General features: G+C 38.5%; 2 protein-coding genes across 2 annotated transcripts; one reads left to right on the top strand and one right to left on the bottom strand.

The window, feature by feature from the left end:
• On the top strand, positions 1555-7741 carry LOC109228956. Its single transcript, XM_019394235.1, has 9 exons — positions 1555-1885; positions 1982-2158; positions 2315-2439; positions 2977-3029; positions 3101-3141; positions 3233-3385; positions 3850-4121; positions 4303-6005; positions 6360-7741. Exons 1-9 carry the CDS (start codon positions 1827-1829, stop codon positions 7320-7322), a joined length of 3546 nt encoding a protein of 1181 aa, XP_019249780.1. The 5' UTR covers positions 1555-1826; the 3' UTR covers positions 7323-7741.
• Positions 11895-12792, bottom strand: LOC109229974. Its single transcript, XM_019395518.1, has 2 exons — positions 12782-12792; positions 11895-12465 (listed from the first exon to the last, which is right to left on the bottom strand). The coding sequence occupies exons 1-2, from the start codon at positions 12790-12792 to the stop codon at positions 11895-11897; spliced, it is 582 nt and encodes a 193-aa protein (XP_019251063.1).

Below are 18666 nucleotides of genomic sequence, written 5' to 3'. Positions count from 1 at the left end.
AAAATCGAAAAAATTTATAAAACCAAATTCATTGTGATTAAGCCAAGTGACAAACTATTATAAAGCCACTAGGCAATTTAGCATAATTTTATTACTAATACTTAATTTAAAATAAAATATTTTTTTTCAAATCAGAATGTCGTATCTTAATTAATAAGATTTAAAAAAAATTACATTGAAAGATAAAAACAGCGCCTCTATCTTAATTAATTATAAAGATAAAGATATAGGTATTATAAAAAATACGATAAATTTAAACATTAATATGAACAATAGAATTACACAAATTAAAAGAAAAAGAGAAAAAAATATAAATAAATAATTTCAATGTAGAAATATTTGGAAGGATAAGACTTATTTAATTTTTGAGAAGAGAAAGTATATTAAAGAATAACGAATAAACTTTGCATTGTGGTTAAGCTAAGTGACAAACTACTATAAAACTACTTGGCAATTTAGGATAATATTAATACTAATACTTAATTTGAATTTAATTTTTTTTTTTGAATCTTAATGAAAAGAAAGTGAATATTTTTGTGAAGATATTGTCTGTCTTATCTTAATTAATAAAATTTTAAAAAAAACAAATAAATTAAAAGATAAAAACAACACCTTTGTCTTAATTAATTATAAAGATAATAATATAGGTATTATAGAAAATATGATAAATTTATACATTAATAGGAACAATAGAATAAAAGAATAAAAGTAAATAAAAAATTTTACTACAAGAAAAAAAACATATTTTTACTTATAATGTATTATAATGGAAGTAACAGACAAGAATATATTAATTTAAGTTATGGGTAATGCAATATGGACAAGAAACTATGGGTAACTTTAAGAGATTTGAGAAATTTCTGCTTTTTTATTAACATATTTTTAATGATTATATATAACTTTAATCTGAAAGATTAATATTTTAAAATTATTTATACATAAATCAAATAACTCAAATCACATGTTTGTATCCGCGCATCGCGCGGGTACTAATACTAGTTTAGTGAAAAGAACAAATCAAATGCATATAATACATTCATGTATTTAATATATAATAACTAAACTAAGACATATTTATTTTATATTGTATGATATTTATTATAACTGCGTGAAGCACGGACAAATTCTCTAGTTAATGCATAAAATTGAATATCTTTCTCTTAAAAGATTTTTTGCCATAGTTTTAGAAGGAAGACGTCACAATGATGAGCAGGGCAGCGGGAAAGTCTGGTAAATTCGGTAACACCACACCAGCAATAGTGGGACTTTACCCTTATGAATTTTATCATATGATATCCTTTGCATATACTCTCCTGCACTATTATTACACTCGAGAGTAACAGTAAAGCAAAGCAAAAGCAATTTAGAAGAATTGAATTACAAGTAGAGGCGTAGAGCAGAGCATGAAACAGAGGAAGAGGAGCCCGCCATTTCTGCTGTCTTCAACTACAAGACAACACAGACTTTGAGACGACCCTTCACCCAACACCCTGCCCCAGCATCAGTTGCCACACTCAATCCATATTCCACTCTACCACTACTAAATTACTTTTACTCAGATTCACAGAGACGGAACCAAAATTTTAAGTATGTCTGTATAAGATATTACCATCATATTAAATTCATTCTATTCGGATGAATTGTCGGCATTGAACATTGAGACCCCACTTTTGAATCAACAAATCCCTCCCAATCCCTCTGTGTCTCACACTTGTGCAGATCAACCCATCATCTCCCTCTCTCTATATTCACATTGAGAAAAGAGTGAAATTGTGGTCCTTTCTTTGTGGGTATTTTCCAAGATTTAGTAACTATATCTGTCAAATATGGATTCCAAGACCCGTCTGGATTATGCTTTGTTTCAGCTCACCCCAACAAGAACCAGGTATTTGTTTACTACAGTACTATTCATTGACACTATTTATGTTAATGGCAACTGTTGTTTGGATCTAACATTTCAAATTTGATTGAATGTTCAAAGATGCGATCTTGTAATCTATGCTAGTAACAATTCGGAGAAATTAGCTTCTGGTTTATTTGAACCTTTTATTACACATCTCAAATCAGCAAAAGATCAGATTTCTAAAGGGGGTTATTCCATTACTCTTCGTCCTTCACCAACTAATGCTTCTTGGTTCACCAAAGCCACTTTACAAAGGTATGGGATACAACTTAATCTCTACCTTCTATTAGCTTTTCATATTTATATTTTTAATAATACATGCAACTCCTGTTACCTACTATTCTTGTTCCTGTCCTCAGTCACTGCTTTTTGCGATGTTTACTGGGCTACTATGTTTTTTAACATCCTCAGGTTTGTGGGATTTGTTAGTACTCCTGAGATTCTTGAGCGATTTGTAACTATAGAAAGAGAAATTACGCAAATTGAGAGCTCAGTTCAATCTAATGAACAAGCTAATGGCATTGTCAATGCTGCAGGTATGTTCACCAATATATTCCTATTAGGTCCCTACACCTGATGCATATCACTTAATTTATCGCAGAGAGCGTGTGTGTGTGTGTGTGAGAGAGAGAGTGCGGGAGGGAGAGAGTGTGTGTGAGAGAGAATGTGTGTATTTCAATTGATCTCAGTTGTGGTCAACTACTGTAGTCTACATAGATTTCTCTCTCTCTCTCTCTCGTCCTTCCTTTCTTATCTGATCCCAAATGTAGAGCTTCTTGCAAGAGATGTATTCGATACTTTTGAGCCGTTTGTTCTTAGTTATGATGAATTAGTTTGTCAAAGTTTAGAATTCATCTATTAACAAAAGGAATCAAAAGAATAGAATTGAGGAAATAAATAGTGGTTGTTCGTTTGTTCAGTTTTTGACAATAATGGTTGCTCATGTTTATGTGATGTGTGTCACAGTGCAATTACAATAGACAGGCTTCAGCCTCTTCTTTTAGGGTGAGAACAGGGATTTATAAGAAACACATTGATGCATCCTTTTGAGGTTCTTTATATTTAATCTTCAGGAAATGCATCAGCTTTTGATGGAGATTCCAAATTCTCTGCTGGTTTTCCAAAGGTATATCAATTTGATAAAACTATGTTTCATCTCATACTTACTCATTAATAACTGACGTTGTGATACTGAAGTCCAAAGGTGAATCTGATGGTATTGGTGAAGAAAATCCCAAGTAAGCTCTTGTTTCTCGCCATATCATTACAACATCACTAGAAATGGAGGGGACTCAACTTATATGAGTGTGTGCGCATTGGTATGGATAGGGTTAGTCTTCAACGTGTTCTAGAAAGCAGAAAAGCAGTTCTAAGGAGAGAGCAAGCAATGGCCTACGCCCGTGCTTTGGTATCTGGCTTTGATATGGATAACTTGGATGACCTCATATCTTTTGCCAATGCTTTTGGAGCTCTACGTTTAAGGTAGGACTTGAATGCAGCCACTAGTGACATGTAGATATACAGGGTTATATAGTTTGAGTTTTTTATGTTTCTGCCAACAAGTTACTGGAACTATTCGTTCTGCTGCCAACGTATAAATCTCTTTGTTAGGTTACATTTTCTTTGAAAGGTAGTAGAAGAGTATTTCTGTTTATAGCCATCTGATTTAAACCTCTCCTCATTTCTTTGCTTTTATTTTCTTTCTGAAAACTTTTGGCTAATTCCTGTTTAGGTTCTCTTCGCTCTGTCTAGTCACTCTTCTGACAACACCTTATCTTTGGGAACTAAAATACTGCTTGAGCAAGCTTGCTTCTGTTCTTTGCTCGTACTCTCTAACCATGTCATACTATTTCCAATTTAGTGTGGGCCATTGAATTTTGAAAACACTATCTATACCTTTTCCCAATAGTGGATGAGAACTGAAATATACTTCTGCCTGTATCTAGGGAAGCATGCATTAAATTTATGGAGCTGTGTAACAAAAAGAGAGATGACGGAATCTGGATGGATGAAGTGGCAGCTCTTCAGGCCTACTCTCCTTCTGAATTTTCATATTTTGGGAGATCTGGAATCATGCTTGCTGCTGAACATAGTGATGTTACTCAAGATATCATGATGAACAATCAAAACATCGGTATCTCCAGCAGAAAACAGAATGGTTCTATTGATGCTTCGACATCTGATACCATAAGTCATGGAAGTTTAGATACTAATCTAGGTAAATATGACAATATTTTCCATATTTGTTCCACTTGTAGTAGTAAATAGCTTCCATGATAACATATCTGAGTCATGTTTACCATGAATATGAGTCTTTTCACACTGTTTATATTCATTTTTGTGAACTCTCTTTGCTTGTGTGATGGCTAACTCTGCTGCTTTTGTATGTGGAATTGCAGAAAATGGCTTACCTCCACCAATCCAAATGCACTCTACAGATGGAAAATCACAGGCAATATGGCCTAACAATATATCACCTTACATACAAAATTTTCAAAATCCTGCATTTCAACAACTGCCACCATATCCAGGGTACATGTTTTCAGGCATGCAGGTTAATCCAACTTACTATCCTGGAATGCCATGGCCTGCAAATGCGGAAGATTCTAGTCGAGGTCCTGTTCATGAATCAGATTATAATTGGAAGAACAGACCACCTTCCAAGAACAAGAAGAAATATTCAAATGGGAGAGGACCTAATAATTCAACAGAAGATGATAGACATGATAGCAACAATTCAGCCTCTAACTGTGATTCTGATGACTATGAGGATGAGAAGAAAAGGCAGCTGCCTATCGACAACCTTCAGAACAAGAAGCATGGGAAAAGTTCATCAAGAAAAGTTGTTATCCGCAACATAAACTACATAGCTTCGAATAGAAATGAGCAAAGTGACAGCAGCACTGACACTGATGATAGTTCTGCCAATGAGGATGCAGGTTCCCTCAGAAAGCAGGTAGAAGAAGCAGTTGGATCATGGGAGAGGCACCACAACTCAACGTCTCGCAACAAGAAGAAACGAGATGGAAAGAAGATAAACAAAAGCGGCAATATCTCAAATGGGGCTTCTAAGGGGGATACTAAGGATGAAGTTACCAGAGAAGAAAACATCGGTAAGAATTGGGATATATTCCAGAACATTCTTATGCAAGATGCAGATTCAAGGTCCAATGACACGGGGTCAAAGAGCTTTGTGGAAGATGTAGCACCTGCATCCAATGTTAGATCAGAAGGTTTATTAAAGCAATGGACTCCATCAGCCGATTCTCTTATTGCGACTGAGAGACAACTAGGACATGAAGATAAAGTGCCTCAACAAAACATTGGGGAAGAAAAAAGTCTTCGACCAGTTAATAGAAGAGAAAGCACAAAAGAAGAGTTGTTATTTTCACATAGAACACAGGAGTCAGATCGCTATCCTCGGTCTATCTTGTCCAATGGTGCCACTGAATCAGTTGTCCTTAAGAGCCACAAAGAGGAGGATTGGTTAGCTGGTAATCTACTGAATAAATCAACACATCAAGGAGAAATCTCATATCAAAGTATCTTTGTTGGAGATTATGCTTTGGAGACGGGGAAAGATAAGAATGGTGTTCTATTTGATGACTCCATTATGGTTCAATCCCATTCAGTTGATATCGCGTCTGATTATCACCAACAGACAGACATTTTAATGGTTTCAGACATTGTCGGAGCTGAACAAGTTAAGCACAACATGCCTAATCATGTAGTAGAGGATAAGCTTGTTGCTTCTGATACATGTGAACCAAATGACCTTTTCATGGTGCTTAAAAGGGCTTCAACTGCTGAGCAAGTTTCAGCTTCTTGGAATCCTGAAATAGATTACGAAAATGATGTCTTCTTGTCTGAAACTCTTAAAATTCACACTGATGTAAAACCTACTGATATGAAGCTTCCACAAAATGGTGAAGAAACCAAAAAGATCGGTAAGGACCTTGGACGAAAGGGAGTAAGCAAAGAACCAAAATCTAAAGCTTCAGTTGGATCTCTTGGAAGGACCAAATCTGAGATATCTTCACGAATCAAGAAATCTCCTTCTGCAAGTAATAGAACCACATTGCAAAAGAGCAGAGCTGAGAAGGTATGGACAGTCTCTATACTGGGGTGCATGGACATCTAATAAAAATCTACTTTTGTCCACCTTGTATCTCTATTTTTTCAGTCTAATTCATGTTCACTCAATTTGCTGGATCGGTTATGTTTATGGTGAAACCTTTTTTAAAAAGTGTGTCGTTTGAGAGGAAGATGAACATTCAATTTCTAGTATGGGTAGAAATTTCATGACATTTAGCTGCTTGATATGAACATATCATATCTTAAAAAGGAGAAGGAAAAGAAATACTAAAATCCCCTCTTCCAAGTGATGGTTTTCCTATTCTTTTCATCTATCATTGTTATTATTATTTTTCTTTAAATTTCTCTATGTTACTGACAGGACGAAGAGACTAGAAAGAGATTGGAACAATCACTATTGCAGCGTCAAAAGAGAATTGCAGAAAGAAGTGGTACCACTGGTTTTACCAAACCAACTACAAGGAAAAATGCAAAAGAGTCAGCCACATCTTCAAAAGTTGGGAAGCCAAAACCTGAGGCTCCAACTGAGGCAACCAATAGATTACATAAACCGGTTTGTAAGAGTTCCACTATAGATCGCCTTTCAGCTACAAGGACAGCTAAGGATCGATCAATTGAGCCAAAAACTAGTCCAAGTAGGAAAGCAAGTCAAAAGGAGAATAAAGTGATCACTCCATTACAGAAATCAGCTGGAAATGAGAGTAAGAGAGGTCCACGAAAGATCAAGCCTTCAGATTCAAAAAGTCATCAGGTCAAGCCTTCGGATACAAAAGTTCATGCAAAAGATTATTCTGCATCTGATTCTCAGAAGGTAAAAGATGGTAAGGATGACATAATGTTAATGTCAAATGAACACGGATCTGAACTAAGACCACAGTTCTGTAATGAGGCTGTTGATGCTAAGAACACGGAGGAGGTACGCAGCATATCATTAAATGAGAAGAAGGATATACCTTTGCTTTCTGCTGAACATTTGAAAGATGAAAAGAAACAAAGCTCTAACAAGGTAAGGTTTGTACTATCTGAAGTTGAAAGCTCAGCAGCTGTTGATGATGTTATTGGAGTTAGTCCTCAAGTGAATGGTAATCCGTCCCCCGTCAATCCTCTGACTTCCTCTGCTTCCAAAATGCATGAGGACAGTAACATAAATATGGAGCCTAAAGAATGCCAAGAGATCCTAACTAATGAAGTCTCTACACCTCCTCCAAATAATGAAATGAACCTCGAGGCAAATAACGGGAGAAGAAAATGGATAACTGATGAAAGCTCTCTTAAAGTTACCAAAGGATTCAGAAAACTTCTCTTGTTTGGTCGGAAAAGCTGAATCCTTCCGTGTGGTCAAGTCATGGCATTTGTTGTGTGGCTGCAGAAGCTTATCGTCCGTCCATATCACCTTCTTGAGTGGAAGCATAGGAAATAGGAAATATACAGAAGCTGCATGTTTAAGGAACAATAAGGCATCAGGTATTGCTGCATTGGTGGTTGCTGTGAATAGGTGAAATTGTGTGATGAGTGTTATGGTTTTTATTTAATAAAAACTTGTATCCTACTCTGTTATTTGTGATCTTTTTGCGATCCTCTTTCTCCTTATTCTCTGCCTAAAGGAAAGAAGAAAAAGAAAAAGAAAAAGAAAAGAATCGTTTAATTTTTATGAGTGAAACCTACAATCATGTAGTCCTCTTTTGTTGTATAACGTTATTGTTTGAATTCATATTCTGTTTATGAAGTTGTCTTTGACTGGTTCAAGTGCTACTACATGACACCTAGAAATCCTTCAAAATGTAGTTCCATAAAGAAGCAGTAACTTTCCAGACGCTACTTTGACAATGCATGACTAACAAAATTCCTTAAATGCAAATTTCTTTTTAATCTATGACAAACGTCCAATTTTCTATTTTTGAAGTTCAGCAATCCCACATCGACAGTTTATTGGTGTTATGTCTGTTGATATACATAGCTTACCAGCCTATCGCTTGTGTTCGTAGAAAGGAGAGACGGTTGGCATCTCCCCTGACAGGGACGGGAACAGCCTTCGGGCTTTACCTCTTATTAGACACATCCGGTTAAGGCTATCCACTTCGGTGGATCTTACCCAATTTTTTTTTTTAATTTTAATTTCCTTATCGCATTACCTCATATTTTAGAGGTAAAAGCAGCACTATCATGAAATTACATTTGAAAAACATAAGAAACTAATGTATCTCGAATTTTTAAGGTGTATATTTTAGAGGTGATTTTTAAATTAGAGATATTACAAATTGGCTTACGTCACTCTTTTCAGCTTAGGATAAAGATCTTACAAATTGGTTTGAGTTTAATTACTGTGACAGTTTAAGCATACATTTCAATCCCACCACCTACAAGTATTATATTTGTTAAATATAAACTTACAAACTTTTGTGAGTAAGATTTTATTCTAAAATGGGTATGTCATACTTATTTTCTTAATCAATTTTACAAATATCATAAGCTTGGAACTGTGTCTTTTTAGCATGAATGGTGTTGAAAATATATAATCCAACATATATAAAAATAGAACCTAATGGCTGTTTAAAAGTAAAACTATCGCAAGAAATCTTATTTCATCATATATCAATTATTGAGTTATAATAAGACCATTATCAAGTAGTTTGAAGAATAGCTACAAGTTAGATCTTAACAAATTAGTTCCTCTTAAAAGGCAACATCATCTGCTTTTAAGTTTTAATTGTTTATTGATAAACGGCTAAAAATGTATATTTTTCGGTGTACTTTCATCTCATAACTTGTGTGATTGTGGGAGATTACATGAGTTTTTGTAGTGAATTATGTTAATTACGTGCATTCTTATGTGTAGGAGCAAGTTGAAATAAAAAGTGAGCAAAAGAAGTTGATTCGGAACTAAGAGACAAAAGAAGAACTTCGCTTGTTTTCTCTGGCGTGCACACAAGAGAGTGAACGAGCTAGCTGAGGGGAGCTTGGAAAAAAAACATTGGATTATGGCAAAAAGGCATGGAAGTGCACGAGAGACCTAGAAGGAAAAGAAAAAGAGAAGAACTTCGCTCGTTCACTCTCGCGTGCGCACGAGTGAGTGAACGAGCTAACCTAAAAAGGTTGTTCTGAAGCGGGCTTGTATTATTTCGCCTTATGCAAACCCTATCACATATAAATAGTCCTTAAACGTACTTTTGAAAGGGAATACGACTGAAGGGAGAGATTCGACCTAAGGTGAGGAGATTCGACCAAAGGAGGCTAGAACACACAAGGAGCAAAGCGGAGAATTCTTTTATGAGTTATTTACTTTCTTCTTCATATTTTCATTATTGGTTATGAATTTTAGTATTGGAGTTTTACATACTTTTATGAGTAGCTAATTTGTTATCTAGGATTTTGATGGAACCTTTTGTAGGATGAATTCTTGATATGTTTTGATATAATTGAGTCTTTGAATTTTTCTATTTGTTCAACTATGTGCTTATTTTAGTTAATTGAAGAGCTCTCAGTTAACGGTGCCTATCTATTATGTATTGCTTGAAAAAGAGTGCATATTTAGGTGGTTGTTGAACAAACTCACTCCTACCGTATATGAGAGATCGGTACGGCGGGTTTAAAAGCGGGATTAGAGATAACGAAGCTTTGACGTGATCATAGTGAGCGGATAAAAAAGTGCGAGCTAGCATAATTCGAGAGAATATGACTAGTACATTATTATAGTTGCTCGAGAGAGAATTACGATAAGTCGAGTGCTCACGATCAGTAGAGAATAATTAGGCAAAATTATAGAATACGTAGCGGGAAGGATTCCGACAATTAGGGAAATCATAACTCTAAATCTCCTTAATCTTGTCTCCAACTTTTAATATTTAGTTATTAATTTATTACGTTAATTTGTTAGTTAATTAGTTAAACATAAGAATCTTAATATTTCTAGCTTAGGAATTGTTCGAGATTGTCTTCTTAGTGACAGTGAACAGTTGTAGCTAAACCTTAGTTCTCTGTGGGATTTGACTCCAGACTCTTAGACCGGATTATATTTGTAGTGATCGCTTATCATTTTTAGGACTAGAGTTGGGCGTGATCATTTATCCTAGACTTGCATATGGACTTGTGTAAGAAAAACTAAGAGTGTAAATTTTTGGGTTTAAGCTTGTAATAGCTTAAAATAGCGTGAATGAGAAATGGAGGAAAAAATAAATTTTTTGAATTTTCCTCTTCGGCAAATGGAAATTGTCCTATTGGAGGAGGAAAAAAGATTTGATGGGTATATATATAATTGCACTTCTTCTAGCTCTTAAGAGTTACAAAGAAGGCAAGTCTCGCGATGTCATCGTCGTTCGCTCGTCTTCGGTCAAATGATTTGATTGATTAATTTTTTGGACCAAATTTATTTGTTAATGTTAAGATTAATGTGATATTATTTTAATCCAAATTAGTCGTTTCTGTAAGTGTAATTTCATTTTGATTTTCCCGTTAGAATTTAAATTTGGCAATTTCGTAAATGGTCGTTTTATAAAACAGTCATTTGAGTTATAACCTTTACATGAAGAGTTGCAACTCTTCGGTTCGGTATTACCCAACTTTTTGGCTATAAATACATGATCTTTCCAATAAATTTTCCTTACGAAAATTTTGATTTCTCCTTCTTCCTTATGCATTGTTTTAACAGAAACAAAATGCAGTAAGTGTGATTTGCTACCGATCTTTGAGTTCGTTGGTCAATGGGGTTTGAAGTACCGCTACACCAGTGAGGGTAATCAGTTCTATACTGGGAGGAAATAATCTAAAACCTCGGGTACTAGAAGGCGATTAAGTGTCTTAAAGACACATCGTGAATTTATTGGGCTCGGATTAATTTTCTATTTCTTCTTCATTTCTAGTTTTACTTCGCTTTTTTTTTTGAATATATTTTCGAATACAGATTACTAACATAAATTCATGGTGTATACATCTTCTCGAGTAAGCTAACAACAACTATGACTCAAACTTAAGTATATTAGGCTCGACTAAATAAATCCCTAATGTCCATCTAGTCGATCTCAAGTAAATTGGGATCAACTTGTTACTATTCTGTATTCAAAAATCAGAAAATCAAAAGACGTTAGTTTGAGATAACCAAAATTGAAAATTCCGAGCCCACAAGTTTCTTGTATGTCCTTAAGGAATTTAATCCCCTCACAGTTGCCCAAGGTTTCGAATTAGTTCCTCCCAGGATAGAACGGAATACCTATTCTGTGATAGCGGCACTTCAAATCACAGAATTTTGACGAACTCAAATGGCGAAGCAAATCACACAAAATGCTACGTTTTTGCTTTGAAAACAATGCAGAATGCAGAAAATAGAGGGGAGAGATTTTCAGATTTCGGTAGTAAAAAATGAGGCTAAGCCTTTCTATTTATAGCCAACGAAGTTGAGTCCAAACAGGTGCAAATATGCCTGTTCGTTGATAAGGTGTATATTTCACAGAAATTATTTGAATTACTATTGAATGGAATGTTTGGTTGCAATTCGACCATTGGAAAATAATTCCGCGAATTTCCAAATTATATTTTTCGCACAAAAATATTAGAAAAGAAAAATAAATGATGGAAAAGGAAATTAAATTTGGTCCAAAGCCAAAGCTGAGTGAGTGACGACGCGAGGCTTGCTCTCTTCTCAACTCTTTAAGAGCTAGAAGAAGTGCTTCCATATATAAGCACAAGAATTTTTTCTCTTCCTATCCAATGAGGGACAAAGTTCCTTTGCAAAAGTAAAATGAACAAATTCAAAAGTTCATTTCCCTGCATTTCTTTTCCCACTATTTTCCATTCACACTTCTATTGTTTAATTAACAAAACCCAACACAACTAAATGAAGCACCATTGTTCATGTCAATGGTATATAAACTACAGAAATATACATAGGACAATCGAAAAAATCCTACCACCTAATCCATTTAGAAAAGGATCGGTGAATTGTATTCTTATACATATATTCTCCTTTCAGATCTCTGAATCTGGCAACTAAGTTATCGTAGTCAGGAAGCTTTGGGTGTACATGGCTTACTCGAGGCGATTGTTCTTCAGCTTCATAGCTTTTACAATCAAAGTTTTCATTTTTCTCAATCATAGCTTTGCAACGTTGGTCTGATCTGATTCTCTTTGAGGTATAAATCTTAGTAGTGTTTAGGGTTTCAACCCAAGTTGAGTCTGTAGTACTAGGACTAGTTTTGTAGCTGCTGAAATCCTCCGCTATAGTACATGATTCCTTAGCTATTTCATCCATGATTTGGAGTTTTACGTCTTCTTTTAGCTTTGTGGCAGTGAGATACTGCATGGTTTGTGAGTTAACTGCGTTACCTGGAAGCAGTTCAACGTTGAGTCCATCGAATGCTTCACCAAATATTTCTTTAAACAGATTCCTGAGGGAATGAAGCTCTGGTAACTCGCCACATCTCGAGGCTGCAAATATAATACTGGACATTGCCTCTTGCACTTCATCAGGCAACTTGCTGCAGAAAATGCAGAATATAATTAACACTACTAAAGTTGAATTCAGAGGTAGCAAAATCAAACCATTTTTAAGAAATGGAGCCAAAACCCTCAAAACTTAAACAGGTTGGATTATGACTCGTATATTGACTTGACCAAACAGGTCAAACTTGAAATGACTCGTCAAACTATTTGGTCAAAATGAATCAAAATAATGAAATCCAAATACGGGTCAAAATGCAACACAACTCAAACATACAATTTAATTTGGAGATTGGGAATTGTGTGAATTTTGAAAAACTTAAGCTACTAATTTATGAAAAATACATTAACTACCTTATTGCCATCTGTTGTTGAATTGTTCGGAACAGTACAAAACAATAGTGAAAGATTTGTTGGAAATGAGAAATTAGAACAAAAATTTATTCGTTTTACCTATGTCTGTTAATATCACGGAGGTTCGTAGTGATGCAGTCGCAAAAATTGTCAAGTTGGTGGTATGCAGATAACCTGCTCTCTTCTCTATAAAGTTGTCCAACCTGTAACAATTTTTTTTTATTCAGTGTAACTAATTGGAAAATGGTGATGGGTTCATTAGCTACTACTATTAGTATATGCAACAAACATAGGACAACAAAAAATATTAAACATAAGGAAGAAGTGAGAGAGAATAATACTCTGGCAAAAGCGACATCATAGTGCCCAATCTGGAGAAGTTGAACAATGTCGGATCGTACTTGTTTTATGATTGCATTTCTTCTCTTCCTTTGTATCACTAGACGTGCCTTAAGTTGTTTCATTAGCTTCTTGCTGTAGACAGGAAAACTCGTTAGCTTTGTTGACAGTTTAAAAGTTTATTACAGGTCACTACCTATAATATCAGTGTAATTGGTTAGTGAATAATAACGGGTGGATTTAATGAGTGCAGTGTATACGGCGAACACAAATGAGATATATGAAGCTAGAATATATCTTTTTTTTTCTTTTTGCTTTTTCATTCAGTGTTCGGTATTTGTATCGGGTCTCAACTAGCTAATTTAGATTCGTGCCGCATAAGGCTGATTAAAGAGGAAAGCGCTCCCTACCAACATTGTTTTTTATATCAGGGCTCGAAATCGAGAACTCTCATTAAGAGTAAAAGAATCATATCCATACAACCAGTAACTAGACTATTTGTATTGGGTGATACCCTTTTTGCTTGAGCCCGACCGGGTTGGGTCCGGTCCGGGGCAAGTCGGGGCCATCGAACCCGACCTGGATGCAAGGTAGAACGACGGCCACGTCAACAACCGAGGTCGAGTCATTTCGAGACCGTTGCAGAGCTCGATATGAGTCACCACCGGATGGAGAAACACACAAGGTCGGAAGCCGGACTCGTAACGGATAACCAAGCGTCGCCGGATATCTCGCCCAAACGTGATTTTCTCAACCACTTCAGGCCATTAAGGCGTAATTACAGGGATCCACGATGTAATTAATTTACCTACCTTATTTTTACCCTTAATCAGAATGTATAAAAGGGGAGAAGACCCCATAAAGAGGGGATCGGAAACCATTATACTACAGTACCATCTCTCTCAATTCTTGTACGCTATCAAGCACAATTGTTCTAAGCAATATTATATTCTGCGATTATTTACTTTAACAGCAATTGTTGAGTCTTTATCTTTTATTTTCCTCAATCCAAACCTTTTGTATCTTTTAGTTCACGGATCCTTAAAACCCCATATAAATTCAATTGTTATCCGGATTCCAGGGTAAACAGTTTGGCGCCCACCGTGGGGCTAAGGATATTAGTGAGCTCTTTGATACTCTTTCTTGACGCATCACAGTACACTGGTTCTTTGCAAAAGAGTCCATCTTACATTCAAATTACCAACTCATAGAATGGCACAATCAATCAACAACGAACTTGAACAGCAGACAGGAAACAATGGAATGCCCGGGCTCGAAAACCCGATAGATGCCGATTCCCGGATGGCGCTCAACACTGATCAGGCCTCCGGATCATCACATAGCGTCCGGGGAGAGGACGATTCGAGGGCCCAGGCAGTCGGCGAAGAGACTATCAACCTTAAAATGATTTTTGACATGCTGCAAGCCCAGCAATCGGCTATAGCTCAGCTCCAGAGCCGGGTCCAGGAGCCTGTCAGGTCCGAGGAGGCTCCCCGTGCAGCTGCAATCATCAATCCGACCCCAGTACAGCCGGAACGGGGTGGGCCGGATGCTGATTCTGCGGTTCTTAGGAGGCTAGAAGAATTGACCGAACGAATCGAAAAGGGGGAGGAAAAGATCGAGGCCAACGATAAAAAAGTAGAAACATACAACTCCAGGGTCGACCAAATACCAGGTGCACCTCCGGTCCTGAAAGGCCTTGACGCTAAAAAGTTTGTACAAAAACCGTTCCCATCCAGTGCCGCCCCAAAACCTATCCCTAAGAAATTTAGAATGCCCGATATCCCGAAGTATAATGGGACCTCGGACCCAAACGAGCATGTGACAGCATACACATGCGCGATTAAGGGAAACGACCTCGAAGATGATGAAATCGAGTCAGTTTTGTTGAAAAAGTTTGGAGAAACCTTGTCCAAGGGGGCAATGACGTGGTATCATAACTTACCGCCAAATTCCATCGATTCGTTCGCCATGTTAGCCGATGCCTTCGTGAAAGCTCACGCCGGGGCGATCAGGGTAGAAACAAGGAAATCCGACCTATTCAAGGTCCGACAGCGCATAAACGAGACACTCCGGGAATTTGTGTCTCGATTTCAAATGGAAAGGATGGATCTTCCCCCAGTCACGGATGACTGGGCAGTACAAGCCTTCACTCAAGGATTGAACGCCAACAGCTCAGCCGCATCCAGGCAATTAAAGCAAAGTCTGATCGAGTTTCAGCAGTTACGTGGCGCAGACATCCATAACCGTACCAACGAAGATAAGGGTAGAGGACGACCACAGCGGAGCAAGTTCGGATTCACCATCACACACATAGGAATTTTCGATCGCCTCGTAGGAAAAACTACAAAGATTCGAGACCAAACAAGGAAATATATCGGCCGTTAATCAGGATGATAGGAGGCCTAAATTTACGAGGAACGACCGCGGCTATGAGAGGAACAGAAGACACGTATCGCGAAAGGCCAACCTCGGGAAAGCCGTCGATAGACAGGAGCACCCCGATTGCTGAATATAATTCAGTGTCGATTCGGCTACCTTGGTGTCGGCGATCGGAACGTATCAAAAGCCCGATGGCCCAAACCCGTACAGTCCGATCCATCGAGGAGGATCCCAAGTTAATATGTAAGTACCACAAACACAATGGCCACAGAACCGAAGATTGCAGGCACTGCGGAGGAGTTGCCCGTTGCTCGATGAAGGTTACCTTCGAAAATTCTCAATGATCGGGCCAAAAATCATTACGAAAATCGAGATCGACCCAGCCGATAGGAAAGGAACCCCGCAACACCATAAACATGATAATTGGAGAAGAAGACGCAACCTCAAGTACCAATACTGAAACATACAAATATCGATCACAAGGGAGAAGCGAGATCAGGGATTAACGCACCAGAGGGAACACTATGTTTTAGCAACGGGGAAATCGATGGACCAGCAGCAACCCCATACACGCTTTGGTAATATCCACGATGGTCGAGACACTAAAGTCAAGCGTGTCTTGGTCGATCTCTGGAAGCTCAGCTAACATAATTCGGTCGTGGGTCGGTCGACAGTTGGGACTGACGGGCAAGATAATTTCTGAGGTAAGAGTATTGAATGGATTTAATATGGCTACGGAAACAACACGAGGGGAAATAACTCTGATGATCGACGTGGGCGGAGTTACAAAAGCGACCAAGTTCTGTGTTATCGAGGGCGATATGAGGTACAACGCCCTGCTCGGAAGACCTTGGATACACGACATCGGGCGCGTACCGTCCACGCTGCACCAAAATGCCTGAAATTCCCAATCTGCCGAGGGGGTCATCACTGTGTACGGGGAGCAATGCGCCGCAAGAAGGAGATTGTTCGCAGTAGATGAGGTGTCCAGGCAAAATAGCAGTCAAAGTGTAAGCCTCCGGTAAAAGAGGCTGAACCAGAATCTACCTTCGGAGAAGACTTCTTCTCTTCCCCGATCTTTCGTGACTCCGGATGAGTCCGATGCACAAATCGACGGTCGAAGAGCTGGAACAGATCCCTATTCGTTCGAGTGCGCCAGACCGAAAGGTATAAACTGGGCTTCGGGTTTAACTACCGAGCTCAGGAAAAATTTGCTTTCTTTCTTACTGGCTAACGAAGATGTATATTGCTTGGTCGCCATTTGGATATGACAGGCATACCCGGAGGTCACGACTCACAAGTTGAGCACAGACCCAAAATTACCGGCCAGTGAAACAAAAGAGAAGGCCCCAATCCGAGGTCAAGCAGGCTTTCATCCACGAGAGGTAACTAAGCTATTAAACATAGGTCCATCCGGGAAAGTTAAAATACCCCGAATGGTTAGGCCAACGTAGATTGTAGTACCGCAAAAAGGGTAATAAATTAAAGAATGTGTATAGATTATAAAGATCTAAATAAAGCTTGCCCCAAGGATTCCTTTCCTTTGCCTAACATCGATCGAATGATCGATGCACACGGCCGGCCACGAGACGCTAAGTTTTCTCGACGCCTATTCCCGGATATAATCAGATCCGATGGATAAGGACGATCAGGAAAAAACGTCCTCATCACTAAGTAATGGCACTTATTGCTTATAACGTGATGCCTTCGGGTTAAAGAACGCCGGAGCCACCTACCAACGCCTAGTTAACAAGATGTTCGAGAATCAATTAGGCAAAACCATGGAAGTTTATATTGATGATATGTTAGTTAAATCCCTGCGCGCAGAGGAACATCTTAGCCATTTGCAGGAAACTTTTGCTATATTAAAGCAATAAACAATGAAAGCTGAAACCCGATGCAAATATGCGCGTTCGGGTCGGATTCCGGAAAGTTCCTAGGATTTATGGTGTCCAACAGGGGAAATCCGAGATCAATCCGGATAAGATTAAGGCAATCGAGGACATAAAGATTGTCGATAACGTAAAGGCCCGTCCAAACGGCTCACCGGGCGCATAGCTGCTCTAGCCGTTCATATCCCGATCCTCGAGAAGGAGCCATCGATTTTTCAATCCTTCTAAAGAAGAAGAATGATTTCACGTGGGGGCCAGAATGCAGCACGCCCTAGAAGGAACTAAAAGGTACCTTTCTAATCCACCTTGTTGCATACTCCAAAAAATCGGAGAGCCTCTATACCTATACTTGCCGTATCGGAAGTAGCCGTCAGTGGGGTCCTAGTTAGGGAAGAACAGGGCACCCAGTTCCCCATCTACTACGTAAGTAGGCACTAGGAAGCGGAAACGAAGTAATCCTCACCTAGAAAAATTGGCATTAGCCCTAATTAGTGCCTCAAGAAAATTGAAGCCATACTTTCCCAAAGTCACCCCATACATGTTGTTAACTACATACCGCTTAAGAAATGTCATGCATAAGCCCGAATTGTCCGGCCGGCTGGCCAAGTGGGCCCATAGAGTGTTAGCGAGTCCGATATCCAATCTCAACCTCGAACCTTCGATAAGATCGCAAGTATTTGGCTGATTTTATCGCCGACTTCACAGACCGAACCCTTATTCCCTGGTCGAAAAAGAGCTCCTGCTGAGCTCGGGGACTCCGTCCGGAGTATGGACCATTGTCAACGGACGGAGCTTCGAACGTAAAGGGGTCGGATTGGGGATCATACTAAAACCCTCCTACCGGGGACGTCATTAGGCAGTCTATTATACGGACGAGGGAGTTGACTAACAAATGAAGCCGAGTATGAGGCTATGATGCAAGGTTAGAATTAGCCAGGAACCTGCGGCGCCGAGTGATCGCGAACCAGGCGATTCTCTTCTTGTGGTAAATCAAACGAACAAAACGTTCGAGGCCAGGGAGAGCCGGATGCAAAGGTATGTCGACAAACTCCAAACCTTGCACAATATTCAAAGAATGGACTCTCCACACATACCCCGAGATCAAAACAGCGAGGCCGACTGCCTTCGCCAAAATCTGGGCTCGACAGTACGAGGACGACGAGCGTCGAGTCCGAAAAGGTGTCAGACTAATGAGGTCGTCGTAGAATAGAAAGGCACGCCGAGGTCAACTCAACTAGAACCTTACTTGGGAACTGGATGAAACAGGTATGT

This window comes from Nicotiana attenuata, chromosome 7, assembly GCF_001879085.1.
Source record: "Nicotiana attenuata strain UT chromosome 7, NIATTr2, whole genome shotgun sequence".
Classification (NCBI taxonomy): domain Eukaryota; kingdom Viridiplantae; phylum Streptophyta; class Magnoliopsida; order Solanales; family Solanaceae; genus Nicotiana; species Nicotiana attenuata.
The sequence above is the reverse complement of the archived record's forward strand: the minus strand, read 5'-3'. Positions and strand labels throughout refer to the sequence as shown.

Bases quoted from the DNA above. Each gene is read 5' to 3' on its own strand.
- LOC109228956 (XM_019394235.1), top strand. From the start codon at position 1,827: ATGGATTCCAAGACCCGTCTGGATTATGCTTTGTTTCAGCTCACCCCA. The intron at 3,386-3,849 runs GTAGGACTTGAA...GCCTGTATCTAG, and splicing joins TTTGGAGCTCTACGTTTAAG to GGAAGCATGCATTAAATTTA. The intron at 6,006-6,359 runs GTATGGACAGTC...TGTTACTGACAG, and splicing joins AAAAGAGCAGAGCTGAGAAG to GACGAAGAGACTAGAAAGAG.